Source organism: Nerophis lumbriciformis, linkage group LG11, assembly GCF_033978685.3.
Source record: "Nerophis lumbriciformis linkage group LG11, RoL_Nlum_v2.1, whole genome shotgun sequence".
Taxonomy (NCBI): domain Eukaryota; kingdom Metazoa; phylum Chordata; class Actinopteri; order Syngnathiformes; family Syngnathidae; genus Nerophis; species Nerophis lumbriciformis.
In genome coordinates this window covers 36,799,917-36,813,232 of record NC_084558.2, presented here as the reverse complement: position 1 = coordinate 36,813,232, position 13,316 = coordinate 36,799,917, and the positions used below count along the sequence as shown (strand labels likewise).

Below are 13,316 nucleotides of genomic sequence, written 5' to 3'. Positions count from 1 at the left end.
GGACATGTTTTAATGCTGTGTAACTATGTTGCTTTAGGCTGGTTGGCGGCAGTGTGGAAGTTAACCACACATACAACATAATCTCACTGATTTCTCACATAAATAACATTTTTACGTTGACAAAAATAAATGTTGACGTTGACTAAAGTGGGCACTTTTTAGCAATAAAAGGAACACGGTAGGACTTGATGAGTTGGTCCACATAGTCGGATTGTCGACATAAGCAGGATTAACATCCACTGTTTCTCACCTGTCATTTATTTGTCTTCAGGCCTCGTCGTGGCAAGCGCGCTGATCGACATCTCCCAGCAAAAACCATCTGACTTTAAGGATAAGTCGCAGGCTTTAAAGAACCGAAAGGCCCTCCCTCCGGCACACCAAGGCACCTGCGTCTGACCGCCGCCTTCAGCTCGTTGCTGCTGTCACCTGCCGCAGGTTTCCCGGGTGGACGACGCCGTTCTCCGAGAGGAGAGGCGTCCACGCGGGGAAGAGGAAGTGTTACGGTTAAGGGTGTGGAAACAAAGGAAGCCCCTATGCACAAGCCCCCTCAAAGGACCTGCCGGACCCAAAAAAGACTTGATCCTTTTTGCACCTCGCTTCACGTGTTTATTTAGACGCCTCCTTGTTCATTTGCTCAGCATGAGGGGAAAAGCTTATCGCTATGCAGTTGAAGCTAAAGCTGGCCTACGCCTGTTACATGCTGCTTATTGGTCATATCCTTTCTTGTCGTTGCTGTTGTGTCACGGTGCTAAAAAAAAAAAATTAACAGTTTTTTTTGACTGAAGGAACTCGCCCTGAGCACTAATCACGCACCGTTGGGAAGACACCGATGTCTGTTCTTAGCATTAGCCGGCTGAAGCGAACCGCCTATGGGAGACGAGGGGAAAACTGGAAAATCGCAAGAATCCTCATCGTTTTTGTCCTCGGACGGATGCAATTTGGGAGGGAGAGCGCAAATGGACAACTCCGGGGTTTGTTTTGTATGTTTATGACTTTATCCCCACTGTTAAGAACATTACCTTTTTGTAACGCCTTGCCCAATTTTCAAAGCTGTTTTTATCCCTGCCTGAGCTGTACAGTGTTTTTGCTTTTGAACAAATGGGACTCACTCTCCTCTCCTGTTTCCTCATTTATTTGAAGCCTATTATATTTACCATAAATGGTCACTTTTGTTACACTTGTGAAAAAGAGCATTGGTGTTTTTGTTTTGATATTTAACAGATTCCTGTGTAACAGCACATTTAACTGCATTTGTTATCTTTTTTGTTGTTGTTGTTGAACCCCTTCAGGACTATTTGGGCATTTGCCTGTTCTTGTGGTCGTCGTTGCAAAGTGGTCATTTTTGTCGCATCTCTTCAAGCATCGTATGTAAGCTAACATGTCCCTTATTGTGTTTTTTGTACAGTAGTCCTATGACCGTGTCATTACACAGGAATCGGGTCTCGCTGGATAAAAAAAAAAACAAGAGACGAGAGACTGCCTGTCAGTGATTGTCAGTGTATTTTAAGGATGAACAACATGAAGGAATATTAAAACAAATGAAATTATTTCAATTGTATTTCGCTGGATTTGTTTTGTTTTGGCAATTTAAAGAGGTATGTATGGATGCCGCCTTTTAAATGTTAATTTTTCTCTATGGACTTTTGAATGACTAACCCAAATAGTTTCCTTCTAGGCCAAACACTGCTGCTATATGTGGAGCTTAGTCGCTTTTGTGTGATCCTACTAACACTGCAATGACTGCAGTACAGCGACACCACCTTGGTGCAGGTAAGAAGCAAACCATTTGAATCACAGTGAACGCCAAGGTCAGCTTGTACTGTTTTTCTTCTTGTGGCATGTCTTTAAAGTGTTATTACCAAACAGGTGCTGCTTGGCAGAAAGCAACAAAAGGTAAGTAATATTGGATATTTAACTCTTTTTTTTGTTTGTTTTTTGTAGTCGTGCAAAGAAAAAGTGACATATATATGTAATTACAATACTACATAGATGAAATCTGGATATGCTTAAGTGCACCTCAGTGAGTGTGTCGCACACTCACTACCTGTATTAACACTGCAGTGATACTGGTGTATCATAATGGTCATAACATTTTACATGCAAATAAGATGAATAGTTAGCAAATATGTATGTTTTTATTGAATAGCTGCACAGAAAGGGATATGAAATGTGTGCAGCTCTGGTCAGTGAGCCAAATAGTAAACAGGAAAAGAACAACATTCACCTTATTCGGTGCTAGAAAATCAAAATCATCCCTCACTCCGGAATTTTTACTTTTAATCTTAGTTCCATTTGGATCAATGATGGAGACAAAATCCGATATCAAACACGATACACCACTGTGACTTTTGTGGTCCTCCAATGCCGGCAGCTCTCATGAAACCACAGACTACTCAGTGGCCTTGTGGTTCGAGTGTCCGCCCTGAGATTGGTAGGTTGTGAGTTCAAACCCTGCCCGAGTCATACCAAAGACTGTAAAAATGGGACCCATTACCTACCTGCTTGGCACTCAGCATCAAGGGTTGGAATTGGGGGTTAAATCACCAAAAATGATTCCCGGGCGTGGCCACCGCTGCTGCTCACTGCTCCTCTCACCTCCCAGGGGGTGATCAAGGGTGATGGGTCCAATGCAGAGAATAATTTTGCCACACCTCGTGTGTGTGTGACAATCATTGGTACTTTAACTTTTAACCATTACGCTGCCTCCACCATGCTTGACTGCAGACACAATGATCTTTGCTTGACACATTTTTGGCTGTACACTGACTACTCTAGAGTACATCCATTTCTATAGTCCATTGAGAGGGACTAATAATAGGCAGTATGTTGTCTTTATAATCTGTTTTGTTGAAGTGTGTTTCTAATAAAACAATGGTAAAGCTGCATGACTTGCCATAAAGATCCAGGTCGTAAGATTGTGCATCGTCATCTTGTGTTTTATTGCCAAGAGATGACGCTCTGTCTGTCGCCTTCACAAATATAAATCCCATCACAGAATGAGCCAAGCAAACTATTGGACTGTGTAAAAAAAAAATTTTTTATGTCTTTTTGTAATTTAATGGCTGCACTCGGTTGTTTCAGGAACATTTGATGTCAAAGTGACGTTTCTGCTTCTGGGATTTTTACATAGAACTGCTATAGTTGCCTGACTAATGCTGTAAATCATTCAGTGCGCCAGCCAAGCCCAAAAATCACTGTGATATAACAAAATTATATCTTTTGGCACAGAGGAGGAAGTTATTCACTGCTTCATTGCTATAAGTAACCCCTGGCAAAATTTATGGAATGGCCAGACTTGGAGGATATTCTTTTAGTTGTTTCATTTTGTAAAACCTTCTGGCTTTTAAGAAATCAAGAAAATAAATTGTGGTAATCCGTACACAATTTCCTTTTCATGTCAAGCAGAGTAAAAAAACTATGGAATCTCTCAATTCTGAAGAAAAAAAAAATTTGATAACCCTGTAAAATTTCATTTCCAAAGCTGCATCAGATCTGTTCATTAGTTTGCAGTTAAAAAGGAGAGCTGTTGCCCCAGGTGGATTGACATGAATCATGGCTCCAGCTCGATAGATGGCAGTTAAAACAAATGGAAAGGATTATCAAACTCCTCAAGAAGGTAAATCATCACACTTTGTTGCAAAATATGTTGATTGTTCACAGTCAGTTGTGTCTAAAATCTAGACCAAGCACAAACAACATGGGAAAGTTGTAAAAAGACAAGCAAACTGGTAGACCAAGTGTAACATTAAAGCGTCAAGACATCCATCCATCCATCCATCTTCTTCCGCTTATCCGAGGTCGGCTCGCGGGGGCAGCAGCTTAAGCAGGGAAGCCCAGACTTCCCTCTCCCCAGCCACTTCGTCCAGCTCCTCCCGGGGGATCCCGAGGCGTTCCCAGGCCAGCCGGGAGAGATAGTCTTCCCAACATGTCCTGGGTCTTCCCCGTGGCCTCCTACCGGTCGGATGTGCCCGAAACACCTTCCTAGGGAGGCGTTCGGGTGGCTTCCTGACCAGATGCCCGAACCACCTCATCTGGCTCCTCTCCATGTGGAGGAGCAGCGGCTTTACTTTGAGCTCCCCCCGAATGACAGAGCTTCTCACCCTATCTCTAAGGGAGAGCCCCGCCACTCGGCGGAGGAAACTCATTTCGGCCGCTTGTACCCGTGATCTTGTCCTTTCGGTCATAACCCAAAGCTCATGACCATAGGTGAGGATGGGAACGTAGATCGACCGGTAAATCGAGAGCTTTGCCTTCCGGCTCAGCTCCTTCTTCACCACAACGGATCGATACAGCGTCCGCATTACTGAAGACGCCGCACCGATCCGCCTGTCGATCTCACGATCCACTCTTCCCCCACTCGTGAACAAGACTCCGAGGTACTTGAACTCCTCCACTTGGGGCAAGATCTCCTCCCCAACCCGGAGATGGCACTCCACCCTTTTCCGGGAGCATTAAAGCGTCAAGACAGAAAATTTAAAGCAATATGTCTTGAAAACAGAAAATGAAAAGCAAAATAAATGAAGAACAAATGGGCAGGAACTGGAGTCACTGTCTGTGACAAAACTGTAAAAAAGTGCCTCAAGGAAATGTGATTTAAATACAGAAAAGCCAAACGAAAGCTGTCATTAACACCTAAATAGAAAACAAACAAGGTTCCAATGGGTTGAAGAAAAATCCATTGTGGACTATGAATGACTGGATGAAAGTCAAATTAAATGATGAATTGTGACTCTGCATTGGGAAAGATGATGGTAATCAAAAAGGTCAACCAACGAACGAGATTTCTCTATAGAATCTCCTCCTCTCTGGTCAACAAAAGCACCATGAGGATTCTGGCGGGAACTCTCGTTCAACCCTTTTTCGATTACGCATGCACCTCCTGGTACCCTAGCACCTTCAAAACCCTCAAATCTAAACTCCAAACATCCCAGAACAAGCTAGTCAGATTACTTCTAGACCTCCACCCCAGATTCCACCTCACTCCTACCCACTTCTCCAAAGTGGGCTGGCTCAGGGTGGAGGACAGAGTAAAACAACTTGCACTGAGCCTAGTCTATAAAATCCGCTACACCTCCCTGATACCAAAGTACATGTCAAACTACTTCCTTAACGTAAATGACCGCCATAACCACAACACCAGGGGGAGCTCCACTAACCACGTTAAACCCAGATTCCGATCTAACAAAGGTCTTAACTCATTCTCTTTCTATGCCACATCAATGTGGAATGCACTCCCAACAGGTGTAAAAGAAAGTGCATCTCTATCCTCATTCAAAATTGCAATAAAAGTTCACCTCCAGGCAGCTACAACCCTAAACTAACACCCTCCCCGGATTGTTAATAATCAAATGTAAACAATCAAATGCAGATACTTTTTCTTATGCCTTCTGATCTCTCTCTCTCTCTCTCTCTCTCTCTCTCTCTCTCTCTCTCTCTCTCTCTCTCTCTCTCTCTCTCTCTCTCTCTCTCCTCTCCCTCTCCCTCTCCCTCCCCACTACTTGCTGTCCATATCCTACCAAGTCAGACTTACACTGTTCCAATATCCATTTCTCTGTTCTCAATTGTTGATGATAACAACCAAACCTAACCCCCCCCCCCCCCTCCGCACCCCGGATTGTAAATAATGTAAATAATTCAATGTGATTATCTTGTGTGATGACTGTATTATGATGATAGTATATATGATAGTATATATCTGTATCATGAATCAATTTAAGTGGAGCCCGACTTAAACAAGTTGAAAAACTTATTCGGGTGTTACCATTTAGTGGTCAATTGTACGGAATATGTACTTCACTGTGCAACCTACTAATAAAAGTCTCAATCAATCAATCAATCAATGATGCTAAAACTTGTTTGTGGCCGTTTCAATGAGATTTATGAAGACGACTGCCTGAAGTAAACATGCAAATTTCCAAATTCATTGATGACATGGGGCTGAACTGGGAATATGGCTGTCACTACATATTTAATAAATGCACAAGTTTACTTTTGAACACTTCTTACTTCATCAGTGGAAAGGACGTTTGGGGATGATGATATAATTTGTCAAGATAATACTGCATCATGCCAAAACTGTAAAAACTGTCCTTGAAGAAAGATACATAAGGTAAATGTCATGGACTGCAAATAGTCCAGATCTCAGTCCAATTTAAAATGTGTGATGGAAACTGAAGAAAATGGCCCACGACAAGCTGATCTGACAACAACAATCAGAGAATGTTGGTGCAAGATTGATGAAAAGTTCTGTTTGTCAAAATCATGCAAAACCAACTTTTCTTAGCTATTGGTACCTGTTGTTGTGTGTTTGTGATCTGCATAGGTCTCGAAAATTTGAAACCAAAGCGTGGAGGCATTGCAGAGACATTTGTAAAAAAATATTACCTCCCTATGTACTTTCGCTAAACGGTCAGTTTGGAATGTGCACAATTGATGACATCACCAATTGTGCACATTCTTATATGGTATAAATCTACCCAGACTGCCTTGTGCGCGTCCGCCATTTGTAGTCTATGCGCATATTTGTAGTTTAGATGACAAAATGGCCAAGATATGACTCGAAGAGCCAAAATGCTGTTATTGGTTGTATTACCCAACTCAGGACACTGTTCAAACCTCAAGTCTTATCTGAAGAAGTAGGAAGGGCCTTACTTTTGACTTTTTTGTTTCGTGGCAACTTGCCTTCAACTGTGGGAAAAGTTGCTTCGAGTGTGTGCCAAGAAGAGTCCTGCTTTAACCACAAACTTTCACAAAAAGATGGATTTTCCGAAAAACTACTTTTATTGCCTGGCTCGGTGACTACTATCAATGGCAATGGCAGACACAATGAAACAGTAATAACAGTACCGGTATGTTAGAAATGTTTTTTTTTTTTTTTCCAAAATTGAAGAATGAACATATGCAAAGTACATATAGGTTAGAAATGTCTGAATGATTCGTTAGCAATGTTAGCTCGATTTGTTATGTAGCTAGCTTAGCCTTCTAATGTAAGACAATAGCATCACCGTCCTGCGGCAAAATAAAGAAGGATTTTCCTAAGAATTATAAACTTTTCTATTTACAAACACTGTTCAAGAACCAATTTGTAATTTGAGGTATTTTTGTAGCTATTTTATAAGTATTTTTTTTTTGTATGAAAGCCTACTAATGATACAGACATAATGAATGGCATTACAATATTATCATAATATGACCTGAAACATATTTAAAGCTCATTTAATGACATATTGTAATAAGTTATTTTACATTTATTTTTTTATTTACATTTTTTTACAATATAATTTTAATCTCCAAAAGGAATCAGGTTTTTACAGAAAAATTAATAACACATATAACACAAAATAAAAATAGGAAATGAAACAGTGCTATAAAGGCAACACACAAGCTAATTGGATGAAAGTCTAAAGGGTATGTTTGTTATTTACACATTTTTTGGGTTGGGGATATGTTCGACAATTCTTCAACATAAATAAGTCATTTTGGAGATTTTAGTTCATCTAATGCGCTCATTGAAGGCGAAACATTCTCTTCCTAGCTCACCAAAAGGTCATTCTGTCTTATCTGCTTCTTGGAGAAGGGATTTGAAAAGTTTCCTTGAATTTAAAGGACAGTTGTGCTGCATTATCACTCATCTCTGCTGCTTCCAGGAGATCCAAACATTTGATTCTGGCTTTCAAGGCGTTTAAAGAAGGTGAAGTGTTCTCCTTTAAAGAGAGAATGTTGCAATAAAACGGCAGGGGTCAAAGTTGCAGGAATTAGACAGAGCCCTGACTGAGTTTGCTCTTTAATTGGCATTTATATGCAAATCATCTGCAATCTTTTGAAGACATTTTCCTCCTTGCAGATTTATCGCAATACAAGTGTAACATTTGAAGAGTAAATATATTTTTGCTGGATTCTAAGCTTCTGTCAGCCATTTTGCATCATTTAAACACTTTTAATATCATTAATACTCAAAATCCCGGTCCTTGTTTTTGTAAAATTCAGTAAGTGGCAATAAACTGATTTTTTTGTCTATAATGTTCCAAGTTTGCGGTGTCACACCAATGCATATTTTTAAAATAATCATATTTTGTGCTTTTTGGGCCTGATTTAAGCATTTTTAAAACATAAAAAAGCTAAATAAGCCAGAAATATCAATACTACAGTAGTGTTGGACACTCAGTGTTCTGTTGAGTATAATAAGCACTGATTGGCTCAGCCTCAGGCAGAAATACTATAATGCAGCTGTTCTCAAACTTTTTTCACCAAGTACCACCACAGAAAAAACCTGGCCCTCCAAGTACCACCATAATGACCCACATTTAAATACAGTACAGCGTAGCAGGTCTAAATATTCTTTAAAAACAAGGCAGAGGTTTTATTTAGGAAGTATATTGGCCACTGTAACATTACATACAGTTTGAACAGTATCACTGTTTTTGAATATTTAATTAAGTGATTCATTCGCATACCACTAAATGACACAATTTGACTGGATTTAACAAGTGTAAAGGTGACTACAGGGTGTTAGTTCATGTTTAGAGGGCTCTCATTAACATAAATGTATATATATAGACACACATATATACAGTATGTGTGTCTATATATATATTAGGGCTGTAAAGTGATACATTTTCTTCATATTTGATGACGCGCTAATTTATTATTATTAATCAGGTGCGTTAAAGCAGTGGTCCCCAACTTTTTTGTAGCTGCTGACCGGTCAACGCTTGAAAATTCCCCCCATGGACCGGGGGGGTGGTGTATTTTTTTTGTTTGTTGGTTTTTTTGTCATAAAGAAATACAATCATGTGTGCTTAAGGACTGTATCCCTGCAGACTGTATTGATATATATTGATATATAATGTAGGAACTTGTCCAGGGTGTACCCCGCCTTCCGCCCGATTGTAGCTGAGATAGGCTCCAGCGCCCCCCGCGACCCCAAAGGGAATAAGCGGTACAAAATGGATGTAGGAACCAGAATATTAATAACAGAAAGAAACAACCCTTTTGTGTGAATGAGTGTAAATGGGAGAGGGAGGTTTTTTGGGTTGGTGCACTAATTGTAAGTGTATCTTTTTTAATTTTTATTAATTTCTTGTGCGGCCCGGTACCAATCGATCCACGGACCGGTACCGGGCCGCGGCCCGGTGGTTGGGGACCACTGTGTTAAAGCATTAAGGTTGATATATATATATATATATATATATATATATATATATGTATGTATGTATGTATATATGTATATATGTATGTATATATATATATATATATATATATATATATATATATAATCTTTGATGACTTCAAACTTAAAGTTTGAAGTCATCAAAGATTTATCGGCCAGGGAGCAAAGAAAGGCTAATATTTTTCTAGATCTGATTTTTTACAGTTGACTGTTTAAAGTAATGTGTTCTTTATCAGACTCCTGTATAAACACGCACAGGCCCCAATGTGGCCCCAATGTGGCCTCGATGTCCCATGTGTAGTTGGATAAAGTGAAAACAAATTAAGTTGACCGGATTTCGGAAATGAGCAAGGAAGTCACTACTACAGGAGATAACATGGATGTTAATAGCTTTGTGACGTGGCTGTTATGTAGAGGAAGTAGTCAGATGATGGAAAACAACAACAGGAGGAGGAGGAAAAAAATAATTGCAAAAAGGGAAATGATGGTGCTGCACACACAAATGACGTAGCTCCACCAAAGATGACGTTGCCGTTTAGACTGCAGTCACATTTGAACAGATCAGATTCCAAACGTAGTCGTACTACCTCCTGACGTGGCCCAATATGATATGAAACTAATAGATTTAAAACACTTTGTAGTGTTTACACTGGCAAATATTATCCAATCTGATTTGGTGTGCAGTGCAAACGGAGCCAAAGTAATGTGCACTTGTTTTAAGAAGCCTGGCACCAATATGAAGTGTTTTCTTCTTTTCTGAATACTGAATACATCCATTTTCTACCCACAGTCGAGGGAAAAACATGCAAACTCCACACAGAAAGACCCCAACCTCAGGAATGGAACCTAGGACCGTTTCTCTGTGAGGCACGAGCGCAAAACCACTACACCACCGTGTTGCCCCTGAATACTGAACCCACGTGGGTACTTTATTTTTTTTATTATTAACAGTTTACTCCAAAAATCAATTATTTTATTGACTGTCAGGTTCAAACACTGATTACATCTATTAAACAAGACAAGAGCAAGGAATTAAACAGAGACAGAATTCAATTTAGCTCAATTGAGGAGAAACGCGTAGACACTGTACCCTTTACAGTGTCGTCCCACGCTCTGACGAAAGATTGTACGCCTCCTCTTTTATTTGGACTTTCCCTGATTACATGGCAACAGCTGTTTCTAAGGGAGGGGTGTCGTAAACAGCCATCATCTTTGGTTACAAAACAGTTCAAAGAAAAGGTCGTAAAACCATTCAAAGAAAAGGTGCCTGGAGCGAGGTCAGGCCCTGCCTCCTCTCCGCTTTGTAGATCTCGGGTAAAGACAAAATTTTCCTGTGGATTACAATACACCAAAGAAACCGACACCTTCATGTCGCTTCCCATCTTACACAGTGGAGTTTTACAAGCCTTTTGCTTGGTAGGATCAAAGACAGCTTTTGTCCTCTTGCAGGGCGAGCTGAACTCAATGTAACACAAAGTTTTGTGATAACTTAGATACAATTATTCTGACATTGATCACAAAACATAAGTTTGAAATTTTGCATGTTATACTGTAAGTTAATATGAAGCAATAAGCTTGAGGGAATATGATACAACCTTTCAAACAAAATAGTGGTCACTACTGAAACACTCAAAGAAAAGAAAGTATATTGAGTTATCAACTAAAAGATTATGATATTGATTGGTTCAGTTTCATTAATCATTAACTCCGAAATCAATCTGATCAGTGTTTTGCATTTTAAAAAGAAAGATAGCGTGTAAATTTTGAAGAATTTCCTATTTTGAAGTAAGAACATTTGTCAAAAAAAATCTATTTTATGGATTTTATTGTGAAAAACCTCAATTATTTAAAAAAATGATCCTTACACAAGGTAAGTAAGCATAATGTTAACAGAGTAACATAATATTTTATATTCATATTTGAAAGCTATGATTCGGACGTGACAAATTTGGGGAGAAGACAAACATTCCCAAATATTCTGAAAATACAAGTTGACAGTTCTTCTTACAGGAATGTGTACTTCAGATATTGTACAAAATAGTTAGGGACAAAGTTTTGGGAATACAACTTACAACATTTTAAAAATATTTATATTCTCGCTTTGAACCCATTCGGTAGAATGCCATCCATACATCCATACATTTTCTACCGCTTGTCCCTCTCAGGGTTGCAGGGGTTCTGGAGCCGATTCCAGCTGCACTCGGGGGAAGGCGGAGTACACCCTGGACAAGTCACCACCTCATTGCAGGGCCAACACAGATAGACAGACAACATTCACACTCTAGGGCCAATATACAAAACCCAAAACCAGTGAAGTTGGCACGTTGTGTAATACGTAAATAAAAACAATAGAAATATTTGCAAATCCTTTTCAAATTATATTCAATTGAATAGACTGCAAAGACAAGATATTTAATGTTCCAACTGAGAAACTGAATTTTTTTTTTGCAAATAATAATTAACTTAGAATTTAATGGCAGCAACACATTGCAGAAATTTGTCACAGGGGCATTTTTACCACTGTGTTACATGGCCTTTCCTTTTAACAACACTCAGTAAACGTTTTTGAAGCTTTTCAGATGGAATTATTTCCCATTCTTGCTTGAAGAACAGCTTAAGTTGTTCAACAGTCCGGGGTCTCCGTTGTTGTATTTTAGGCTTCATAATGCGCCACACATTTTCAATGGGAGACAGGTCTGGACTACAGGCAGGCCAGTCTAGTACCCGCACTCTTTTACTACAAAGCCACGCTGTTGTAACACATGCAGAATGTGGCTTGGCATTGTCTTGCTGAAATAAGCAGGGGCGTCCATGAAGAAGACCTTGGCATATGTTGCTCCAAAACCTGTATGTACCTTTCAGCATTAATAGTGCCTTCACAGATGTGTGAGTTACCCATGCCTTGGGCACTAATACACCCCCATACCATCACAGATGCTGGCTTTTGAACTTTGCGCCTAGAACATTCCAGGTGGTTCTTTTCCTCTTTGGTCTGGAGGTCACGACGTCCACAGTTTCCAAAAACAATTTAAAATATGGACTCGTCAGACCACAGAACACCTTTCCACTTTGCATCAGTCCATCTTAGATGAGCTCGGGCCCAGCGAAGTCGGCGGCGATTCTGAGTGTTGTTGATAAATGGCTTTGGCTTTGCACAGTAGAGTTTTAACTTGCACTTACAGATGTAGCGACAAACTGTAGTTACTGACAGTGGTTTTCTGAAGTGTTCCTGAGCCCATGTGGTGATATCCTTTACACACTGATGTCGCTTTTTGATGCGGGATCCAAGGTCACGAGCCTTGACGCTCACGTGCAGTGATTTCTCCAGAATCTCTGAACCTTTTGATAATACATATATATATATATATTATATATATATATATATACACATATATAGATTTGTGTGTGTATATACAGTATGTGTTTGTATATATATATATATGTATATATATATAGTTAATTTTTATAAATATTTTGTAATATTTTTAAAACCTTTTGACTGTTATGCAAAAAAAAAAAGGTGTTACTTTTTAAAGCATTTAACCCTTTCAAGTGTTTTCTGATGTCTTAATGTCTCATTTCTTAATCATAGTTGCTGTCGTGTTGTTATGAAGTGATGTCAGAGTGGTTAAAAAGGTCCACAGTAGTCTTTGTGCGTCACACGCCTCCGATATTTTGTCTCTTTTTGGAGCTTTGGCACGTCTAATAAATCTAAAGTGCTCTCTCCTGGTCCAGTAGTCCATCACGCTGTTAAAACAGGTGGGCCATATTCTTGGCCAGACACCCCCCCACCCCCATCCCGCTTCCTGTCTGTCCTCTAAGCTGTGCGGCGTCCTTGTCGGCGTGATGTGATTGGACTAACAATAGTCCCGTTATGGTGAGGCAAAAGTATTGGGATATCCAGGAAGGGAATTGGGGGAAAATATTTATTTGTTGTCCTCTTCTGCAGCGTCCTTACATCTCTATGCATCGAATACTCTTTTTTTTTTTTTTTTGGGTCATACTTTATACATTTTTCTTCTTAAACTAGCTGAAAGTCCTTTTACTTTTTGCTTGAACGCATATTTACTCATCTGTTTGTTGTAGTGCAATTATGAAATGGTTCTAAGCACGACTAATACTTCCAAAAGGTTGCAAAAACATTGTT

At 39.7% G+C, this 13,316-nt stretch overlaps 1 protein-coding gene across 1 annotated transcript in view; it reads left to right on the top strand.

Moving 5' to 3' along the window:
• The window catches only part of atrnl1b (attractin-like 1b), a 113,325-nt gene extending 111,778 nt beyond the window's left edge, over positions 1-1,547 (top strand). Inside the window, exon 29 of the mRNA XM_061966723.2 lies at positions 272-1,547. Within this exon, the coding sequence (XP_061822707.2) occupies positions 272-396 (125 nt within the window). The 3' untranslated portion in view covers positions 397-1,547. The remainder of the gene's footprint in view (positions 1-271) is intronic.
• Positions 1,548-13,316: the final 11,769 nt, after the last annotated feature.